The sequence below is a fragment of the Camarhynchus parvulus genome, chromosome 5, assembly GCF_901933205.1.
Source record: "Camarhynchus parvulus chromosome 5, STF_HiC, whole genome shotgun sequence".
Taxonomy (NCBI): domain Eukaryota; kingdom Metazoa; phylum Chordata; class Aves; order Passeriformes; family Thraupidae; genus Camarhynchus; species Camarhynchus parvulus.
The window spans coordinates 24,563,454-24,586,376 of record NC_044575.1 but is presented as its reverse complement, the minus strand read 5'-3'; the positions used below and the strand labels follow the sequence as shown (position 1 = coordinate 24,586,376).

Here is a 22,923-nt window from a genome sequence, read left to right as displayed (position 1 = left end):
ACCAAGAGCAGCCCTGCTGAGAAGGACCTGGGAGAGCTGGTGAATAGGAGGCTGGACATGACCCAGCAATGTGTGCTCACAGCCCAGAAAGCCAACTGTGTCCTGGGCTGTATCCAAAGCAGCATGGCCAGCAGGGCAAGGGAGGGGATTCTACCCATCTCTTCCTCTCTCATGGGACCCCATCAGCAGTGCTGCATTCAGCTCTGGGGTCCCCAACTTAGGACAGACATGGACCTGTTGGAGCAAGTGCAGAGGAGGCCACCAAATTGATTAAAGGGATGGAAAACCTCTCCTATGAGGAAAGACTGAGCAAACTGGGTTTTTTCAGCCTGGGAAAGAAAAGGCTTTGGGGTGACCAAACCGTGGTTTTCCGGTACCTGATGGAACCTACAAGAAAAATGGAGAGCAGGCAGTAAATAGGTTTAAATAGGTATTAAAAAAAGATTCTTCACTGCAAGTGGGGTAAGGCACTAGAACAGGCTGCCCAGAGAAGTTGTGGGTGCCTCATCCCTGGAATTTTTCAAGACCAGGTTGGATGGAGCTCTGAGCAACCTGGTCTAGTGCAGCACAGGGGTTGGAACTACATGATCTTTAAGGTCCATTCCAACCCAGTCCGTTCTATGATTCCATAAAAGATAAGTAAGTAACGGGTAGGAAAGAAAATTGCCAAGGTTCTACTGCAGCTGTAAGGTAGTATCCTAGGAATGGTACAGGGACACAAATTTATCCATCAAGAACAGTAGATGAACTTGGCTGATGGAGAAATTTCATTTTGGATTGCTCTGGCTTTATTCCAGCTCCATCTAAACTGGATCTCATCATGTATTTAAAAGGAAAAGTGGTTTCCTTGATCCCAAGAGTATCTAAGCAAATGCTTTTAACATGCCTTGCCAATAAACACAACTGCAACAAAACCACTTTACTGTGATTTGCTTGGAATAAATATGTATAGTTCCTCGATAAAAAAAGTAATTGCATGCAGAGAGGAAGTTAATACTTCTGTTCTGAATTCCTCCTTACAACAGTCTCATTTTCATTCTATCTGCACTGCGTACCTCCTTGTGTCCTTCCTGTAAGGTCTCTGTAGTTGATTCAAATATGGCTGATGTGTATCTGAAGCTTAAATTCATTGACACTCTCTGTTGCAATTAGAATGAATGCCTTAGAACTGCAATAGAGTGAACTCTGTGGTTTCAGCTAGTGCATTTTCACAAGATTCTTTGGAAAAGCTGGCTACTGATGTGCACAAGCTTGTTTGATAAATCAAAAAAGTTCAGTCTTGAGGAACAGGCAGAAGTGAAACATTTACCTTAATTCCTTCAATCCTGAAGCCCAGGTTGGCACTGGAGCTGATAGTTTCTCTCCACTGCATGTACCGGGGTTTGGTGACAGCATGCTGGGCGTTCTCTTCAGCCGTGGGAGCAAGAGGATCCACTTCAATCATTTTCTTGTACATGTCCTTACGCAGCTTTGGTTTCTCTCGTGCCTTAGTCAGCTCTTCCTCCAGGTATGTTCTACAAACATCACATCCCAACACATCCTTAAGGACTTCCTCAACATTTCTTTCTACAGCTCACAAACTGGCCTCAAGAAACAACAACCAGGAAAATAAGCCTTATCATTGCCCCAGTTCTGCATATGGGGAAACCAAAGTACACAGAGCAATGACTGGCATATTTAGTGTACACAGTACACAGGCATATTTAGTGAAACAGCCCCAGGAATCAGGAATTCTAATCCACTTCTTGTTCTAACTATACCTTTACTTGCTGTTACAAGTTATGATTATTTCCTGGTTACAGAATAGGAGGAAGCTGAATTCCCACTGTGCCAAAAAATAGAACTGCATTTTCAAAGGAGAGGTAGGAGAGATCACTTATAATGAAATTTTAAAAAAAATAGGGCCATTGAAGACTACTGCATTCTCTTTCCTCAAAAAACTTTAAAACAGTAATGGGTAATTTTTTAGGCCTCAGTTTAAGTTTTACTTTATGCATCTCAGTGAAAGACAGCGTCACTCTTCATATAGAAAAAACTAGAGTAAAGCAGATTATCAGAGTAGTTCCAAATCAGAAGAGGCAGCTAAGAACAGGAAGGTGAAGAGACACAAAACTCCTACATTTTGCTCTTATCACTCAATCTGCTAATCTGGTAGCCATTAGAAAGGCACTATCCATGTTTTCTACATTCCACTGGATTCCTAAAGCTTGTACTTAGTCAAGTGCCTGAAGTTTACTTTCTTCATCACAGCGTAACAAACCAGGATGGCATTTAGGAGATGATGCCACTCACTGCCAGAATGTCACCTATATTCAACAAAATGTGTATGTATTGTTGCAAATCCTTCTCCTATTTCTTCTGAACATACCAGTTCAGAAGAACTGCTACATCGAAGTAATTTAAAATTTTGCATCTATTTGAAAAGGCATATCTGCACTCCTGTAAGTAGAGTAACTAATTTATGACAATAACTCTTGAGCATCTGAGCTGACATCCCAGCTGAAAGATTACTATGACAGCTGATACTTCTCTGTAGTTACCTTACTCCAGGATCTCAATAAATTTCTCATTGTTATGCTTAGATAGTATTTTTGATGCTTTCATCTTAATCACAGACAATGAATGGAAAAGAAAGTGAGAACCTGGAGAACAAAGAGAGGGCAACACCTCAAGATGTCAGGGTAGGGAAAAACACAGGTCAATCCTGAACAAATGGTCAACTCTTTAAAGAAAAGATCAATACCAGCAAAGACTCATTCAAGCATTGGAAATGGGCTTTCACACTGGTATTCCATCATTTGCATTGGGAGATGGAAATTTTACTTTGTGAGGCTTTCTGAATCACTGCATACACAAAGATTCAATGAACTGGCAGTGAATAAATCATGTCATTTTTTCCCATGTATTATCAGGCCATCGCAGAGAAACTTTGTCTTAAATCCCCCCTGAACATTTCTTGATGTAGACAGTTTTTGAGGATATAGGTCAGCTAGTTTCCAGAATCCATGTACAAACTGGCAATAATGGGACATATTGTCCTCAGGTTGTCCAAGGTGACTGTGAGCACGACCACATCTCCCCTTTCCTTCAAATGCAGAGAAACTACATTCTCTTTCATTCACCCCACCTGATCCCCATCTTGCAGTCCATCACACTTGGCCCTTCAAAATCAGTGAGCAAGTCATCCAGCTGGATGTAGCTCTCGCCATCTCTCTCCACCACGCCATGGAAGCAAGGGACGCAGGAGCGTAGTGGATCCTTCATCAATCGCTCAAAACACTCCTTTTCATTCTCTGAGAAGCGTTTCAGAATCTTCCCACTATCAGCTGCCTTGAAATTCCCTAAAAAAGAAAATCAAACGCTTGCTGACAAGATTGACAAGCACAAAAGAAAAACCCCCTCCCCCACCATTCCAGTTTCATCTATCTCAGTCTCATAGCAGCAGTTAAAGATTTCCCCTGAAGAGATAAGATGCTTTCCATAAAAAATAAAACACACAGGACGAACAATTGTTAGCAGTGAAAGTCCGTTTGGATACATTCCCATGTCAGAATTTATGGCTTTAAGGAGGGCAGTTCCTTCAGGCCTTTGGGCTGTTTGGATTTTTTTCTATGCTAATCTTTGCTAGGTTATTAAACAGTACTACACTTGCTAAATTGCACAGGAAGAAGCCACGAGGCAGAATTCATCATTAATCCTCTGACAGGCTATTTTAAAGCTGCATAACACTGCCAGCACTGGCTTTGTCCTTAATCCTCACACAGGGTACAAACACCTGCTGAGCGTGTCCAGACAGAGGCAGTGCATCGATCAGTGATACTTAAAGAGCCAGAACCAGACAGAAGCCAGGCACTGCCCTTTCCACACACACACACACACACACACACACACACACACACACACACACACACACACACACACACTCTGTGACTGCGCCTGCCTGCAGGTATTGCCTCTCCTCTGGAAACCTGCTTATCTGCTAATGCCCTGCAGGTACAGCCTGGAGGGCAAAGTGCTTTTTACAGCCCTGTGTCTGAATGCTATCCAGGACAAATGACATCTGCAGAGGCCACAATTAGCAGTAATCAGCCTCCACCTGTCCGGAGTTTCCAAATGCTCTCCTATCCTTGCAACCTGCCAACAGCGTCTGAGGAAAGTGCACGTTTCATTCAGAGGCACCCTTTAACTGAGACAAAATAAAGTGGGCACCAAAGTAGGAGCCTCACTAACCCTGGGGATAACACTCAACCTTTACCACAGCGGGATCCTTCAGCCATTGCAAACTGGTTCTTCTCTGACAAATCCTAGAACAGGCACTGCCTTGGCAAAAGGGCAAGGCTGGTAACAGCTCAGGTTCTAGTTCAGAAAAAAACTGTCATATCAGAGAAGAACAGCTGCAGAAAGGATGGAGTAAACTCAACCACAGAACACTGCTAAAAGGAAACTGGAACAGTATCTCTCCTAATCAGCTTCTATTAAACTCTTCACTCTCCTCTTCCACCCTACTATGTGAGTCTCCAGAAGGGTGATGATTACATGACCAGTGCCTCACTCCACACAGATGAAGCCAACTCCACACTTCTGTGACAAAAACTGCATTAAGACTGGGTCATCTTGGCACTTTGTGTGATACAGATCAGACACAAGAACAACACTGTGCGAAATACAGTTACTCAATTTCTAGGCCTCAGTAAATTTCTCAGCATAGCTTTGAAGTGCACCATATTAGGGCATCAGCATACACAGAGGTGGTTCACATACTGCATTACAGCACGATGCAGCGTGGGTGCCTGCCCACATGTGTACTAATAAAACCCCACCAGCACTGCACAGGAATTATATGAAGCACGAGAGACACAAGCCCATTGACTTCTCTTTGTTGTTTTTTTGCCTTACAAATGAAACTAAGCCTCCACCAGGAGGACACCTACCAATTTTTACAGACACAAAACTAGAACCAACCGAGCTGCTCCTTGCACTCGTACAGTGAACAATGACAGACTCACAATGCAAAAACATGGTCAACAAGGCAATTTTCCCATTAGTTTTCCACCCAAGGACCTACATTCAGATGAGGAGTTTGCAGTGGTGTTAGAAACACTGTCCTTTCCAGGGCTGAAGCACATACAGGCATGCACAGTAATCCTTCCTCCTAGAGAACTAACTACTGGCTACTTAGTCAGGAAAAATAATCCCATACTGCAACCAACAGCACCAGACAGATTAGGGCTTTATCTCCCCAACCTCTTGTTTCCCTCTAACAAGTATTTTACACATATCACCTTACAAGCCTGGCCCTTCTCCAGAGTCTGACCATTGCTTCCCTGCTGTTCTCCTTATTCAGGTATATCACTCCCACTTCCCTATCCTCACCACAACTGAAATATGTTTTAGGTCACAGATTTGTGTGATATTGCCTGCTTCCTTTTTACCTGAAGCAAGGAAGTAAACAGAGAAAGACTGTTCTCCATGCTGCAGTCATCCTCACTCCAGAGACAAACACACTGAAGATACCCCTCTCACCTGTATGCCCAGCCAGCTGCACCCATGAGTAGCGTTTCTTGAAGGGGCTGATGATTGGTAAGTTAACCATGGTTTTAATTGTATGCCATGCTTTCTTCTGGAAAAGAAAAGAAATCTTAAGTTGGGCAAAAGCTGAAATCCTGACACGCCACAAATGCATTCCATAGCTTCATGCACATTGAATTGTTCCTCACTAATGTGTAAGTGCTCCAAGGTGGAACCACAAAACAAACACTATCATCATTGTTGGAAAAATATGCACACAAACCCAAGAATGGACAAATAAAGATAACGTCCTGCCATGCACAAGAAAGCTGCCTATAAGGAGGGGGGAAAAAAAAAGGTCATAGTGCACGTCACAGGCCTGTTCTTAGCCACACCTTGCCCTCCGTGTGTGAGTCACAGAGTATGTGGACAGCAGACGCTGAACGAACACACACATGCACACATTCGCACGTTTAAGTTTCCATGAGACATGCACATAAGCTGCTTGTCACTGTCAGCAACACTTCCTTTCCCAGAGAACTTCAGCCTCACCTCATGATTAGCAGCTTTCCCCAAGTCAGCAGGTAAATCCTACTGGGACACCTGCACAGAAAGTGCATCTCCATCTGGACACGGAGCTCACCCAGGTCCCTCAGCACCCACTGACAGTGTCCTGTAGAACCTACTGCAGGTCATGAATTTTCCTACTCCCTCCCCTCTTTCCCAATCCTGTTACTTTTTAACAAAGCTGGGCATTACTCTGGCAACCTTTGGTTGCAGCTGTCCGGGTACCGCTGCAGGCAGACAGGGAAACAGAACAGCTGCTCACAAAGAGCAGCTGAGTGCTCTGTCACAAAGGCAGGAAAAAAAAAGTAGAAAGTGAAAAAGTCTCATGCTCTGGAACTCAAATCCAGATGGGAGAGAACTACAGCCCACCAGCATTCATGTTACAGTTGGAAGGATCCCAAAGTGCTTGACAAACAAGGAAAGCAGGCTCAGTTCTTCTATCACTAGAACAGAACACCCCGCTGGAGAAGAAAAATGGAGCTGCATTATACTTATGGCATGACAGTTTAGTGCTGAGGAGGTTTTGTTGAGATCAGGTGTAGCTGGGGATTAGGCAGCACTTGCAGAAGTGTTTATCAATGGCTCAATTGGAAATCACCAAAATCAATGGGAGGTATTAATGACACTGAAAACAAGTTTAGGTGCTTGCTCATCGACTGGAAAATACACATTCGAAACAACTGTGTCTTCTCTAGCATGGATATTGATCTGGAGATTTAGGTGCTTAGGATAAGTAATTTTTATTGTCTTCTATACTCTAAGTGTAAAACAGAAAATGTGAAATTGCAGGAAATGATACACAGGCAAAATGTTGCTCTCCAGATCACTCTCTGACCTGGCCACGCTTCCCCAAACTTACTAACTTACACAACATTTCTTATAAGGTACCCTCCAGCAACACTGGTCACCGTGTGAGGGCAAAAACCTGCAGTTATCTTAGAATGTATCAAGAACATATATGAACCACAGACACAAGTGATTTTTTTTTAAGGATTTGCCTTCACAAGAAAGTTTTAAGTAATGCTTCAAATTAAACTGACATAACAACATAATTGCCATATGAGCATACTTACTCTGAAATGAGATTGCTTCTATCTATTAAACTTTGGGTTTTAATGGAGTTCAAGCTGAAATTAATTCACTCTTAGTCAGATATGTGCCCTATGCAGCAATGATACTTTTGAAAACATACTGTGTCAGTGAGAGGAAGCATCCAGAGAAAATCCTGGATGTTTGAGAATTATGAAGACTCAGTTGCACTTATTAAAACTCCACAGATGTTACTAGCTCTAGCTAAACTCCAATTGCATAAATAACTTCTGCAGGTTCATATGCTATATTATTTGGATTTCATATTTTTGAAAATTTGCCTTAAGCTGCTCCAAACTGCAGCCTTGCAGTGTTGAACAGTGACTTATGTCTATTGCAGACCCAGCTGCTGTTCTGTGAGGGAGACTCTTGAACACCACTTAAATATGTCCATAGCCTCCTTCTGGAGGAAAGTGCAATGTAAATACTGCTTTTCAAGTAGCAAAGAAATTATTTTTGTCTAGTTTATTTGTGAGATTTCACTCATAGCAGAAGCTCTTCAGTCTACTGTGCTGTTTCTACTTCAGAAGGACAGAATCTCAAGTTATTTAAACAATAGTTGAAAAAAACCCCATTATTATGAATTAAAATGACCTCTTTGAATGTAGCCCCTCCCAAAGATTTAGTTTTTTAAGATTCCAGACCAGTTTTCAGGGCAACACTGGTTTTTCCCCATCCCTTAACCAGAAGTCAACATTGCTCCATAACTCTGCCATAAAGACCCCCCACACGTCATAAAGTTCCACTCCTAACAAACTGCATCCTGTCTCCCAGTGACTTGTCACGCTGCTGCACGCACCAGTAACGAGAGGCACAGATTCTCAACGAATGCACATCAACTGTCAATGCAACATCACACTCCAGTGGCTCTCCTGCCTCCTCCCTCCCACCAAATGCTAAGAAGCTGAAGCTTTTATTTGTACTGTGGGCGTGAAGGAGAGACAATGGGCCAAAACCAGCCCCAGCTCAAGTGGACTTTGGCTGATTAGGTTACAGCTGCCTTGGATAAGGATGTTTAAGCTACTCATCCAGTAAACAGACACTGACAATTTTTATTTACCTTTTTAATTTTAAATAATCTCTTCACAAACCTCTCCTCCCCCTCAAGATAAGGAAAGCAGAAGGCTCAAGCTAGGAGGGAAAGGACTGCCTTCAGACCTGTCCTGTGGGGAGTGTTGCCATCAGCAGGGGTTCAGCAGTTTCACTTTACCTCAATTTCTAGTCTCCCAGCTCACTCAACCCAGGGTACAAATTGCCAGGATGCAAGCAGGGCTGCATGCTGGTAGAGCAGTGGTGTGAGTGGGAAGATGAAACTTTGTGTGCTTGCTGTAGGAGGAATCATTCTCACTTCTATTTCTAAAGCAAGATCTCTTCTTCTTTGTTAGCAATGGCGTTATGTGCTTTTCAAATCACTGCTTTATGCTGCAATGGCAAAGAGGGCTTCTACCACTGCCCATCTGTATTTGCAGCCTTATCTCCCTCTGCTCCTGTTTCTTCTGCTAGTCTTCCTCGATTTTTTTCTCTGCCTGGGTTTCTCCAAGACCTCACTTCTTCTAGATTCCCACGAGAAACTCAGGTATCTCTGCATTCAGGATTGTCTGAATTGACATCACTGATGCTGTTTTATATGCCTCAACATGCTCAAGAGTTTTCCAACAGTAAGAAGAAAGGCATTCCAAAAGAGTCAAGAAGCAAACCTGAAAAATATTAACATTCTTAGACTCAGCACATAAGTTACTCGATGGGAACTTTAACAGACACATGATATAAACACCCCTGAGCAACACACAAAAGGTGAGGGGCACTAAGGAGGGAAAAGCAAGTTTTCTGCCAATGGGGCAGATCATGTGACAGTCTGTGCCATGGCACATGTGCCCCTGGACAAAATTTCAGGGAACAGAAGGGGAGAAGCAATTAATGCAATGCAGCCACAGTGCAAGCAAAGGAACTGTGGTTTGGTATCTGATCTGCTACCTGGATTACTCTCTTGACTCACTTTCCTAAATTTGAAGCACAGCTCTGAAGAGAATCACACATCCATGCAGCAGATGTAGAGACCTGCTCAGTGCATATGCAGACAAGATGCTGGCTGGGTGAGGTATTCCCCACCTATTCTACCCTGGATAAAGGTGGCTGCTGCCATCCTGTCTATCCTTTAAGGGAGAGCAAAGGGCAGCAGTAACTGAGCACCACTGGTTTGCGCGAGCCCACATTTCTCCTGGCCTTTTCTCATGATAAGCATGCAACTTCACACACAACCAGTGTGCAGAGGCACAGCCATGATGAGCCTGCACAAATACACCAGAGGATATATGCCTTGCCTGATGAAAATCCACTGAACTCTCTGGGAGGTATTTCATCCATTTGAAGCAGTTTGGCCTCAGACCCCACTGTCCCCAAGAATAAATCTCCAGGAACTGCTAGGCTTTCCTGAAACCCTCCCATCACTGCCGGACAAGAGCTGTAACATACTAACAAGCAAGCTCACAGAAGAGATTAGGGCAAACTCCCTGAATTGGATGGGGCTTATTTAGTTGCTACTGTTGCAGTTGCTACTGTTTAGTTGCTACAGGCAGTACAGAACAACTAGCATGTCTCTGCGCATATGCTTAATTCCTCAGGAACCGGAGAGCCACTCTAATTCCTAAAGACAACAGTGCATAGGGACCTGAACACTCCTCTGCTGTTCTATGGAAAAATAAATAAAATCTCTCACTTATTAAGGGTAAAAATAAAACAATAATATCTCAGTTCTGTGAATGTCTGAAACACATGCAACTACCCTCAAGCAAGAAATAACAAACAGGTAACATACATAAGAATTTGTTTCACTTAGGAATTTCAGCAATTACAATAATTAAAAACACCAGCCACATCTAAATTAGGAAGCGTTGGGGGAATAAGAAAAACCTTTTCTTCAGAAAAATGAAGTAATTTAGTTTTCATAATTCTGGCATATTACTTGAAACTATAATGAGTTGAAGAACAAAAGAAGACTAAAATTCCATATAAATCAACAGGGTCTTTAAAAATATCCATGATTTCATCAGCAGCAGAGTGGAGGTGTAATTTCTTGCCTGAGCTGGTAAATCATCATGGAAATTCTGTTAGGCAAGTGTAAACAATGACCACTGAATCATTTCACTGGGTAAATTTCAGCCATTTCTTTACCCAAGATCCTGTTGTCTTTTTTTGTCTTTGTGCATAATACAAAGCCTACATAAGAAAGCTATTATGACAGCAAGAAACAAAAGGATAATGAGAAATTTTTTTAGTAATCCCTTTTTTTTCCTAGAAGGCTATAAGAAAGAGTACTTAATTGTCAGTCATCATTACCTACTGTTCTCTTAAAGTCTTTACATCATTTAGGATAAATTCTGCCACTCTGGGACATGGGGGCTGAAATCTAATCTGTAATGCTGGTTGCCACTGCCTACTCAGTGTCTCACCAACTCCTAGAAGGAACAAAGTTCCTCCACAGGGACTTGTAAGGAGTATAGAAAACTATAATTATCAAAAAAGTTACTATGTGCATTTCAGAACAATCCTGTAAGAGCCATGTGCCCAAAATGCAGGAGCACTGAGCAACCCCTTGCCCAGGGATCTTGGCCAACACAGTGAGCAGCGGGCACATGAGAAGGTGATGAGTGTTGGCCTCCTTTGGGGCACAGTAACCACAGCAACAGTGTCTGGAAACGCAAAAAGTGTCTGGGAACTCGTCAGACCAGTCAATGGCTGGAACTGCCTTCTATGAGGCCCAAAAATAATACCAAGAATTACTAAACTGGGTATCAGTTATGACTTATCCAGGCACAGAATTAGTCATTCTCCAGTGGCTCACCTTTCTGCTGGGTTGGCTTTTTTGCCCCTCTTCTCTTCCTTCCTGGTCACACATTAGCACCCTTATTACTCTGAGTGACACAACAAATCCTCAGGAGGTCCACAATATTACACACAATATTACTCACACAGGTGGCTTAAGTATCAGCGTGAGCAGCTGGTCACTTTCTGTTCATAACTGTTTCTTTTAAACTGTACCTTCTACAGTTTTATTATTGCTTCACAGAATGGGTAAGGTTGGAAGGGAGCACAGTGGGTCATCTGGTCCAACCTCTCTGCCCAAGCACGGCTATTCTAGAGTACGTGGCACAGGATTGCATCCAGAAGGTTCTGGACTATCTCCAGTGAAGGAGACTTCACAACCTTGCTGGGCAACCTGTTCCAGTGCTTAGCCACTTGCAGAAGTTCTGCTTCCTATTCAGGTGGAACTTCCTGTGCTTCAGTTTCTGCTCACTGTCTCTTGTCCTGTTGCTTGGCACCACCAAGCAGAGTCTGGCTCCATCCTCTGACACCCTCCCTTGAGCACTGATAGACATTGATGAGGTCCCCTCTCATTTTTCTCTTTTTGAGGCTGAGCAGGCCCAGCTTCCTCAGCCTTTCCTCATAAGAGTTGCTTCAGCCTCCTAATCCTCTTCAAAGCCCTTCTCTGAACCTGCTCCAGGAGCTCCATGTCTCCCTTGTACTGAGGAGCACAGATGCAGCCTCACAAGGGCTAAGTAGAAGGGTCAAATCACTTCCCTAGACCTGCTGGCAACGCTCTTCCTAATGCATTCCAGGATACCATTGGCCTTCTTGGCCTCCAGTTTTACCTTTTATATACACTTTTTTTTACTTTTATATACATTTACTTAAAATGTTTTATAAAACCTCTGAGTTAATTTTATTTACAAAACCCTTGACTGCTTTATTTACCATAGTTTATTAAAACTGAAATAAGTTTGAAGACTAATTTGTTTTCCTAATTATTTATGCCATTTTATTAAATTATTTAAACAATTTAGAAAATTAAAATATATTTGTTTTCTGCTTTCACCACTACTGTTTGCCACTTTTTTTGAATTGGCTTTCACCTGACATATTGGGCCTACACAGGTAAAGAACTTAAATGTAGGTCTAAAGCTATTAAACATATTATTATAATGGACTAAACCTAGCTGAAACAAAACTTTCTTTTCATCTGTTTCAACACAGTCAATACCTGCCACTACTATAAGAAGCTTTCATGAGAAATAATTCTGAGCAAATCACAACCAAGAAAATTAGTGGCCTAATTTAATTACTGAGTAATTAGATCTGCTTCTTTCTCTGTTTGAATGTAGTCAATAACAACAGTACTACAATTATAATCTACTAAAAAAAAAAACAAACCACATAACACTTAAGCAACGTATCTACTGTTTTGGCAAAATCACGATACTCTACCAAGACAAGTTGTTATCAGCACAGTTTCCCCAAACCAAAGACTGTTCCATAGGCGCAGCTTCCCAGCAGCCAGTTTCAATGGTTATTAGGGATTTCATTTTCTCAAGGAGTATAGCTCTGGGACAGTTCACCATATGGTTTCACCTCATGGAGAGAACTGAAGATCTGAGTGATGTTATATAAGAAAAAAAGATTAAAAAGATAGTGAGAGTTGCTGAGCAACACAGTATCTTTCTGGTTACAGTCACAAAATTTGCCTATCAAGGGATTCTGGTTTTGAGTTCTTTCAGTTTGAGGCTTAGTGTAGTTGTCTTTGCAGATATGAAACAGGCAAGCAGTCATCTTGGTCAGATCCAGACCCTGAACCAGCTAACATTTTTATGCCAAATGTTAGCAAAACATAATTATCCTCAGTGTTTCTTCTAATAATATATGCATACACATTCATGCATGCTTTTAAAACATCTAAAGCAGATTGTAAAAGCCTTTGATTGCAGATGATCAAAATTCCATTAGTTTTTTTTATAATTATCCAGACTATAACAAGTCCTAGGCTTGAGATCATCTGGTACTATAACAAGTCCTAGGCTTGAGATCATCTGGTATTTGAAGAAACTTAGAACACCTTACAAGACACAGAGCAAGTGAGGCATACATGACATTTTTACCATATTTGTTGGGAGAAATATAACTGAAATATCCACAAAGGTTCTGTGTAGGGAAGCAAGGCACAAGATTTTCCCATAGCTAAAACAAAAATGCCCCAAACAAAAATGACAGCAATCCCTGAATTTATCATAGAAGGCACTCTATACTTTCAGCAGCCAGTTTCTGTGCTCTTGCCCCCTATTAAAGGTTCCTGGAATCCTCAAGCTCAGGAGATTCTTGCTGCCAAGTCTACTACCCACTTGGCTGAATCAGACATGAATCACAAATTGAGACAAAGATCTCAATGGGTGGGAGGTGAAAGAGCAAGTTAAGTAGGAGAATGCTACCCAAATGTATGTGAGTGAACCCTCACACAAACCTTTGTCACTGAACTCCTGAGTGCAACACTTAATTCAGCTCCCAAGGTAGGGCAAGGCTCCTACAGTAACTCAGCCCCATTATTACCACATTTCACCTTCTCTTGGTCCTGGGCAGGAAACAGGTTCCTGAAGCACCAAACACTGATCCACAGAGCAGTCAGTGTTTCTGACTAGACAAAAAACTATTTGGGGCCAGAATGCTGCATTATGATAACTGCATTATGAGCCTGGTCCAGAGTCCGGAGCTGCAAGCATGGGCTTTGGACAGTCTGTGCCCTGACAGGCAACAGCATCATTCTTCACACTGAGATCTGTGCCAATCAATGCCAACTGATCATCTGGCCAAATCACAGCAAATGGCCTCCTGCCAGGGAAGCGGTGTCACCTCAAATGCTGTCAGCTATTGCTCAAGGAATACAGTGTAACCACATCCCCGGTCAAGGATATCCTGGAGCCCTCTCCACCTAAGGGATGCCTTGGCAGCCCTGACCATCCCCGCATCTAAGTTCCCAAAGGAACTTAACACTCCCTGCTTTGTCACACAGTTGATCTTCCCATGATGTAGGAGTGCCAGCTGGAGCTGTAAGACTGATAATCAACAGCAAGGGAGAACATGCACTCCTAAAGAGCAGCAGTTTGCATGCTACACAAGCAGCCTCCTGATCAGCACCTCTCATCAGACTGCCAGGCAAACTGTGAACACACCTTCAACTCTCCCTCCCTCTCTTTCACCCTCCAGCCTCCAACCTTAGAGAAGAAAAAGTGCTTAGACTGTTCTTAGCCCTTGATGCTTCTGGCTTTGCACTCAGCCATGGGTGAGCGCCACAGCTGCTCAACCAGCATTTGGCAGGTGGATCCTCTGACTGCAGGGTTTCCATTTCCTGTTTGTGCTGCACTCAGGATGGGCTGGGCTAAATCTTCGGAGTCATGAGAAACACTTAATGTAATAAGCAGAAACAATACTGCAAGTCAGAAGCCTCAGGTTCCTGTGTTTTCTCCCCTGTGGTGCCTCACCATGCAGTGAGATGCACACATAATTTGGTTTTGCTACTCTTTAGGATATGTGGTAAGCCTGCTGGATGTTCATTATGTCTGGACTAAAGGAAGAAGTGAAGGTAAGAGAAATGGCTGGTCAGTATCAGACTCAATTACTAGGAGCGGAGAATCCCATGTCCCACTCCATAGCTGGATTCTACTTGTACAGTCCAGGAGCAGTTCCTCTCTAAATCAGAGGAAAATTAACTACAAAGAAGCAAAGCCTTGTTTGTCCTCCTGCAAAGAGCACCAAGAGCCACAATCTGCTGACTATTCTGCAGGGATCTATGTTGGCATTTTGTTTCTGGTTATTACCAGTTGAAATTTCTGCAACTTCTACATTATTCCTGGGCCAAAAGACAAAATAATAAAGTTATATGGCTTCAAAGGTACCTTGTCACAAGGGTTTCCTTCATCTATCTCACAGATTCGTTGCAAACACCGATACTGTTGATTGAAAGATAGATTTTAATTCAACAAGAATAAATGTTTTCTGTTCTAAGGGATACTAAACTGTCTGCCTTCCATAGCAGGTATTAAATATGGCCATTACCCCTACTTTCACATCTTGTGGTCTGCTCTGAAAGAGACTGGGTCTCTAACAGGATGGAGCTCTGCCACCGGTCCCTACCAAGCACAGGAAAGCTGAATCCATGACATTCTGCTCCTACCAGGTTTCTGCCGAAACATCAGTCTTGCTGGAAACTGAAATGTTACTATCCAAGAAGTAAATGGAAAGTTCCTCACTATAGGAAAGTTGACTCAGAGCCCAAACATTCAAGATTTATTCAGGCTGTCCATCACCCAGAACAGATATGTGGTAAATCAAACATCCCTTTAGCAGATGGTGTGGCAGAAGGAAAGAAATCTTTCTTAACCTCCAAAACAACTGCAGTTTAAATATTCAGAAACAGTCTAGCAAATTGACAGTTCTCTGCCTGTCTTTCACATCTCATGGGTCACTGACTGACTTCTCCAGTCATGAGAAGGGGACATCTAGAAAGACAACACTCTTTACATGATAAAATAAGCCCAGCATCCTATCAGGTAGGACACAGAACTATCAGTTGCAAACAGGATGAATATTTGGTAATACTTAAAATCCAAACAGATCCGCATTTCTCTGTGCACAGACCAATAAATAGGTTTATCCTAAAACATAATCACAACTTGTTAAGGCGCAAACTTGTCATTTGTGAACTGTGCATGACCTCAAATCCAAATGTACTACAAGTGCCAATCAGTTTAAATCAGGTGTGGTTTCTGTGTAACATCAAGGGAGACTGTGTTCTGGCAAGAAGCCAGGAAATAACTTCAATAAACTAATCTCCCCTGAGTGAACTTGGGAAGGAAGCTGAGCATGTGCTGCATCTCATTTGCAATGGTGGTGCAGTCTGTTACCTGGAGACACAGCTCTATCCTGCCTGCCCAGCGGCTCAGGGCTAGGCACACCATCACTTCAATATCCCAGTGACTCAAGAGGCCACAGCAGAATCTCCAGTCTGAACAGACAAAGAGAAATAAAGAAAATTTTAATACTTATCCTTTCTACTTACACTTTCCTATTTCCAGAAACCACTACCATCCAACAGGAATTGCAAAACTGTTTTCTACTAATTGGTCAAAGATCCCTGTCTTTCTATCCCCAGCAGTTTGGGTTAGTGGTCACATGTTGAAAGCTGACCCTGCTTTCAGACATCCTCATGTAACAGCCCCAGAAACTGCATCCCACACAACTTTGAGATTCTGCCTGAAAGAAATGTAACAGTGGAAGACTATTGTACTGTAAATAATTTTTTCTATAGGAAAGGATAGGAAGCACAAGGACAGAATTAAGGTTCCTGCATGTATATATCTACATACATATAGAGAGGTTACTGATAGATATTGATTTTTAAAACGTTTTCACATAACTTTTCTTTCCTACCATGATAATTCAGCTTCTAACATCCTAAACTGTCAGACACTCACTTGCAAAAGATCTCAGCAAATTTCACTGCTTCAATATGGAATCTAGGTCCAGATATGCGCCCTTTCTCTGCTCCAGTTCCCACAACTGCAGGTTATAACAACTCTACCTCAGAACACTGTTGAATAATTTAAGTAATTAGTGCTTGTAAACTAAATTAGAGGCACTCAAATAAGACAGTCAAGTACCCAAATAAGCAATAATTCAATGTTAAGTGAAAATGATTATGAGAGTCTAAAAATACATCATGTAAAAAACAGACCACGCATATATACTAGTAGCAGTTTGCCAACTGCTCTTCCATCTATCACAAGACAAAGTCCAGTACTCCACCTCTCCTGCCTTGTCCCCTCTGAACTGCCTCTTCCATTATCCTCTAAGGAAGCATAAGGGGTTACTGCCTCACCTGCAGTGCACTGCACTGTTCAAACAGGGCCCACCCCTGGCAATGGAATGCAAGTGTCAACATGCAGCAGGCACTGCTACTGAGTGGGGTGTGGCGTTTACCTAGGGGAAAGCCACATCCTTCAACCACTTTAATAATTCCAAGCTTCAACACAGTATAACTGTGAGATTATTCCAAATCACTCTGTTGAAAGGATTTTGAAACAAACAAAAAAATAACAACCCCAACCAAACAAAAATCCACGCTCCTATTAATGGAATGTGGCAATGATTAAGAAACTTGTAATTCTATGGAAATTAGTACTCTTCACCTTATCCCATTGGAGCAAGAGTCTTACAAGGTTGGTTTTTGACACAAACCTAAGATTAGAGAAACTCTTCCTTCCCCAAGTCAGCCCTAAGAACTATGTAAGGAATACAGAGAAAGATGACATCTCCCTTGAGCAAAACTACAGGATCAAAAGATAATTTCTGTCAACAGAACAACGTAAGAGAAGTGAGTTGAATTCCTCCTCTGTATCAGTAGCAGCTAGCCCCAGAGACAAGGGGTTATTTGAGATTTTAATTTCCATAATGTAGCCTTAAGAAAGAGAATCAAATTCAAACCTTACATAAGCATGAGTGACTCAACTAAAGACTGAAACTGAAACGAGGCATCTGTCTTCCTGAAGAGTTGTGGGTGTTTGAACAATAGCAAATGTGTTTTATGGAGCATGCTTCCTCTGCCCGGAAGGTAAAGCTGCGTTCACCATCAGGATGCTGGAGATCCCACCTTTGTAGAAGCATAAACATCAACTGCCAATTATTAAGACGCAAACTCACCTAAAAATAAAGTAAAATAAAAAGGGTGTAGTTTATAAGGACAATTTATCTACCAAAATTATTATCTCATGGTAAAAGAGATTTAAAAACCCCCATAAAACTTCAAAGAACTTCATACTGTTGGCTCCTAGCAACAGAACTGCAAGCCACACTCCCGTATCTTGCACAACCACCTACACCAGCCTCCTGGTATATGGAGCAAACAGCAGCTTCTGTGCCACATTGGACATGGGTAGCAAAACCCAAGAGCAACCAATATCAATTTACCAGGGTTCAACAAAGAGAAGACAGACATTTGAAATGTCATCTGCAGATGGGTGATGACCTACACTGGACACAGGGGAACAGGCCACACAGAGAAGTTACTTCACAAGACAAGACGGATTTTGCTGCCCATCTGCTCTTTTTCTTAAAGAATGCAATGTAAAAGGAATATTGGTGGTTTGGCTACATTCATCCTGTAGTCCTAGACAGGACTGTTTCCTGTAAAATCAGAGGGCTGAAAAGGCAGACTAGGATCAAAGCACAGAACTATAGCAATGGAAGAAGACATATTTCTAGAGATGATGTGGAAAATCCCAATGGATAAATAGGGGCAGAAGACAGATGATTAATTATGTGTCACTCCAGTTTTAATATTGGAATGAGAAATCATAATCAGGACATCAGCCAGTCCTATTACTGGAAAAAGACTTGGAGACTGTTGGCATAGTGATTAACTATCACTGGACTGTTACAGAGCTCAGGACTTGCTCCCTTTCTTGGCGTCTTTGCTGAAAGCAATAATTTTCTGTGGTCTTGCTATAAATTTTGAGGAAACAACTCATGAAACTCTTATAGGGGCCTGATTAGTGCCCAAACCCAAGCACCTGAAAGTCAGGAGTCGCCACTTTAAAATCCTTTTATAGGTTTTTCAACAGAATGGCAGGATCTGTCCTGAAATGAGTAACCTCAGGATTTAATTGCTTACTCCTTCTGGATTAGTACAAAGAAGGCAAAAAAGTTCCTTGTTTAAATGCCACTGAGCAAGACAATACAAACTTTATCAAATTATTAGCTCAAAATTCTGATACTCAGCATTTTGCACTATGAAAAGTGAGAGCTGAAGCATTGGAAGGTTTCTTAGTTTCTTCAGATTATACTTTCCTCTGAACAAAGCTGACCCTTTGTGGGGTCAGCGATGCCATCCCTACAGGCCATACATGGGTGGCAAAGGAGGGAGCCCACACCAAGCAGAGCTTGTCATTATTAGAATATTCAGGTCAAGTGCACTTAGCCAACAACCCACCCAAGCCCCGCACAAGATAACAGCTGATCTGCATGCAAAAACACTGTTCACACAGATTTTTATCCTTTCTGCTGCATCACATAAGCATACAATGAAGGAGAAGAGTACAAAGGCCATACAGTCTTCTCTAGCTCTGCCTCTTTCAGAAGACCAGGGTCCCAAAACCCAGATTTCCTGCACAACCAGGAAAGCACCAATGCACAAGAATTCTTTGTATGTATTTCATTCTCTGGTGATTTGCTCTAAGTTAACCACCTCAAAAAAGAGCTAAAACTCTGGTTTGCTTCAGGTTGAACAACTCTAACAAAAACTTGAGGTGTTTCCAAGGCTAGAAAAAGATTCATATTGACCCCGCTACAAAATTTCTAGCGAATCCTCTCGAAAGCTTTTTAACTTTGAATTTTGAGGAAGGAACCTGAAATCTAGGAAGAGGAGTGTTTTCAAAGCAGGAGTAAGCAATGTGAGGAACAGAAGTCAACCTGACAAAGCCTGGCAAATTGTAATAACCTCAAATTAATTTGCAGCAGACTCTCATTAGTAGTTAATTACCTTCTGTGGAGACTGCTCGGCACAGCACAAACAAGGGATCAATGTAGCTCAGCTGTGAGGGATGTGTTCAGCCATACACAGGAGGGAATTTGAGGAGGCTCAGCTGTGCAGCAAGGAGCTGTGAACTAGGTTTTCCCCACACCAGAGGGCACGTCTCCAAGTACAGCCCTGCAGTGAGTGCCCTCTCTAGCATGGGCACCTCACCTGGGCCAGGCAGCGCTGCCTTGTTCCACAGCACACACTTTGGGAATGGAGAGAGGATGAAACATCACTGCCAGATGTCAGCACCTTCTGCTCCTGGAACATGTTCAGATCCAGAATTACATTTGAGCTGGAACTTTAATAATGCCTTAAATGCAAAACTGAGCACTCAGAAGTTAGAAATTTTCAGAACTGAAGTTTTCGGTACAAACTTAAGGACAATCGTTACAGCAGCAGTACACTGTTTTCCAAATGTTAGTGAATTTGTTCTCACAACCCGTTAAATGAAGGGGTTTATTCATCTTACAGAGAAAAATAGTGAAGGAAAGATAGGTTAATGTGAAAAGTACAACTAATTTTGAAAGCTTAAACTGAGGTATCAACCTTTGCTTTTCCTAATACCCAGTGTTATACAATACTGTACAATACTGTTGTAGAACAGCTCCCATTAACTTTGGCTGCATGCACAAATGTTCAGTGTTTCTGCTAGTAAGGTTCACTCTCAAGTTAGTCAAAAGGAGAATGAAAAAATACAGTTATTGGCCATGGTGAAAGTCTCCATAAATAACTTCCCTAGTCTCTTCTCAGGCAAAGAGGGACTGTGAAACTGTGAAAGGCAGCAGCTCTCCACATCAGCATTCAGCCGTGTTAAATTGGGAAGTCAGCCTCTCCTTTCTGTGATCTGCTGCAGAGCTATCTGTGAATAAACAGAGGTTCTGCAATACATTACATCAGTGACTGTGGAACTGTAACTTATCCTTTGAGTTGACTGAAAATATAGAACTGTTGAAAGTCATGAATTCTGTGCATCAAGTGCTATGCCTACTTGTTATGAAAGACAGTAGAACATTAACATACCCACACTGCAGGAACGTGAGTTCTTTCATTACATACACTTGCAATGTTTGACTGATGATTTCTTAATATAGTTGTCACATGTTCTCCTGAGGTTTTTTTGAGAATGTATTTTCCTTGATTTTTAAAGCAATAATCTGCTTGCCTATTAAGTTTTACTCTTCCCCTCACATTTCCAGTACCCTTCCCAATCCCTGTCAGTGACTCCCCTTCTGTCTCATGGTACATAACCTGAAGATTTTACAACCCTCTTACCTCCCTCATGTCTCAAGTTCTCCTCTTGAGTAGCCTGCATTAGAACCTTGCAGCTGCCCTTTGCAATATGTGTACCCCTAAGATTGGTCATTTGAAAGCACATGACAGTACTACTACCTGTGCCACATGCTCAGATCTGTGCCAGATGCTTCTAAATCTTCGAAGATTTTCAGCAGAGGTGGTGATTTCAGAGCATTTGAAGAGGTTCCAGTAGTGGAAAGTCTTGACATGCGGCAACAATGCTCCCTCCATTTCCAAAGTACGTGCTGCAGAGTGAGCCAGAGCTGGCTGGTTGGTGAGAGATGCCTTCTTGTAAGGGAAAACCCAATTCACAGCTGCCTCGTGCACAGCTGAGCCTCCTTGAGCTCACCTCCTGCGCCTGGAGTGGGATGGCTGCACACATCCCTCACAGCTGGGCTCTGTCGATCTCTTGTGTGCCCACAACACACAGACTCTGACTAGCACCAGCACCTCAAAGGTGAGAAGTAGCAGCCTGCATTTGATTCAGCACTCCACCACAGGAAGCAAACGAAGTAGAGCACAGAAAATAGTTCTGTCTTGAGTGAACATCACTAGAAAGAACTGCCGCAGTGTTCTCACTATATGGAGCTGCTTGAAAAGAGCTGAGACACAAAGAAAGCTGTGTTCTCTGCAGCAACTCAGAGTAGGGAATGCAGCTGTAACTAAGACTGGATCACTTTATGTTGGGATGTGGCAGAGATCAGGAGACAAAATCAGTTATATTGATAATTAATGACAATTTTCTACCATCACTGAAAACAAAGACCTTCTCTCTCTATGCAGTGTTCAATGTAATTTATCAAGAGACATTATTCTTATCACATGAAAGGTGTACAAAGTACACATGAAGTCGTATGAAGCAGTTTCTGCTGATACATCCCAAGTGAACCCTGCCATTCCCACTAACTAACTCATACAGTTCTGCAACATCCCAGCTTCCTGTTAATCCTCTGGAAGAATCAGACACATTTCAGTACCAATGACACCCAGACTAAACAAGTTTCTATACATATTCTTTATCACCTGTAACCACACCTCTGTTAGAATGTGGCTCACGTACTGATGAGGTCAGAAGGCTGAATAAAGCGGCAGACTGAAGCTGAATATGAGTAAAATAAACATGGTAATAGTGGGCTGAGGTAAACAGCTTAAAGTGTTTCCATCACTGCATCACCTTACTTGGATATTTCAGCCTGTAAATATGGACGGCTCCTGGATTCTGGGTTAATGGCGAGCTCCCACAAAGCAGTGTCTGTGCTCTGCTTGCTATAGTCACCAGCTGGCTTGGAGAGTCTGTCCCAAGCTCTAAATCTGGAACATGTCAAGTCTATGATCACTGCTTCACATGAGCTGTCGATTTGTCTTTGGCTGACTTCTTCCCAAGCTTGCCAAGGAACAGAAGATTTGCTAACAAGCAACCATAGCCAGGCCTGATGGGTTCAGGGTAGGTTTCTGTAGAATCTGTCTCACACCTACATGTTTTGGAATGTAAAAGATTTCATCCCTTGTGAGAAGCTCATCATTCATCAGTACAAAAATCCCCTCAAATGCTGCTGGTTATGTGTTATCCCAGAAAGCATTCTCCATAACTGACAGGAATGAATTTGTTAAGCATTGGAAACAATACACCAATACGCCACCATTGGAAACACCACCACCACCACACTGTTATCCAGTGCCAGGCTATTTGCGAGCCTGACTCTGGATGAACAGGTAGCCTCTCCCCGTTCCCTGCACTTTTATTCAGAAGGAGTTGATGGACACTAACACCTGCTCCCACTCCCTCCTTTTTTTATTATATTTTTCCCCAGGTATGCTATGCTTTGGACAGACAGTGCCACCTTACCTAATTTGTGAGCTTCTGAGATGAAGCTCTGTTGGTAGAGAAGAGCACTTAAATTCCATTTAAACCTACGCTATGCAAGATTCAAATTAACATGGACTGACAAGCCAATTTCCTCTGCCTCAGCCCCCTTTGACTGCAAGAACTACCCTGACTGTGAAGGAAGAAGAGAGACTTGACTGCTACTGTACATAAGATCACCTTTTCCTTCCAAGATGTCTAAGGT

The 22,923-nt window shown here is 42.4% G+C and overlaps 1 protein-coding gene across 2 annotated transcripts in view; it reads right to left on the bottom strand.

Annotated features, from left to right (window-relative positions):
• Window positions 1-22,923, bottom strand: part of ITPKA (inositol-trisphosphate 3-kinase A) — a 39,618-nt gene that overhangs the window by 9,885 nt on the left and 6,810 nt on the right. The window contains exons 2-4 of one of the 2 annotated variants that reach the window (XM_030950197.1): window positions 5,524-5,620; window positions 3,128-3,341; window positions 1,310-1,514 (exon numbers count right to left, since the gene is read on the bottom strand). In XM_030950197.1, the coding sequence (XP_030806057.1) occupies window positions 1,310-1,514; window positions 3,128-3,341; window positions 5,524-5,620 (516 nt within the window). The remainder of the gene's footprint in view (window positions 1-1,309; window positions 1,515-3,127; window positions 3,342-5,523; window positions 5,621-22,923) is intronic. The other variant, XM_030950199.1, reaches the window with a different exon arrangement.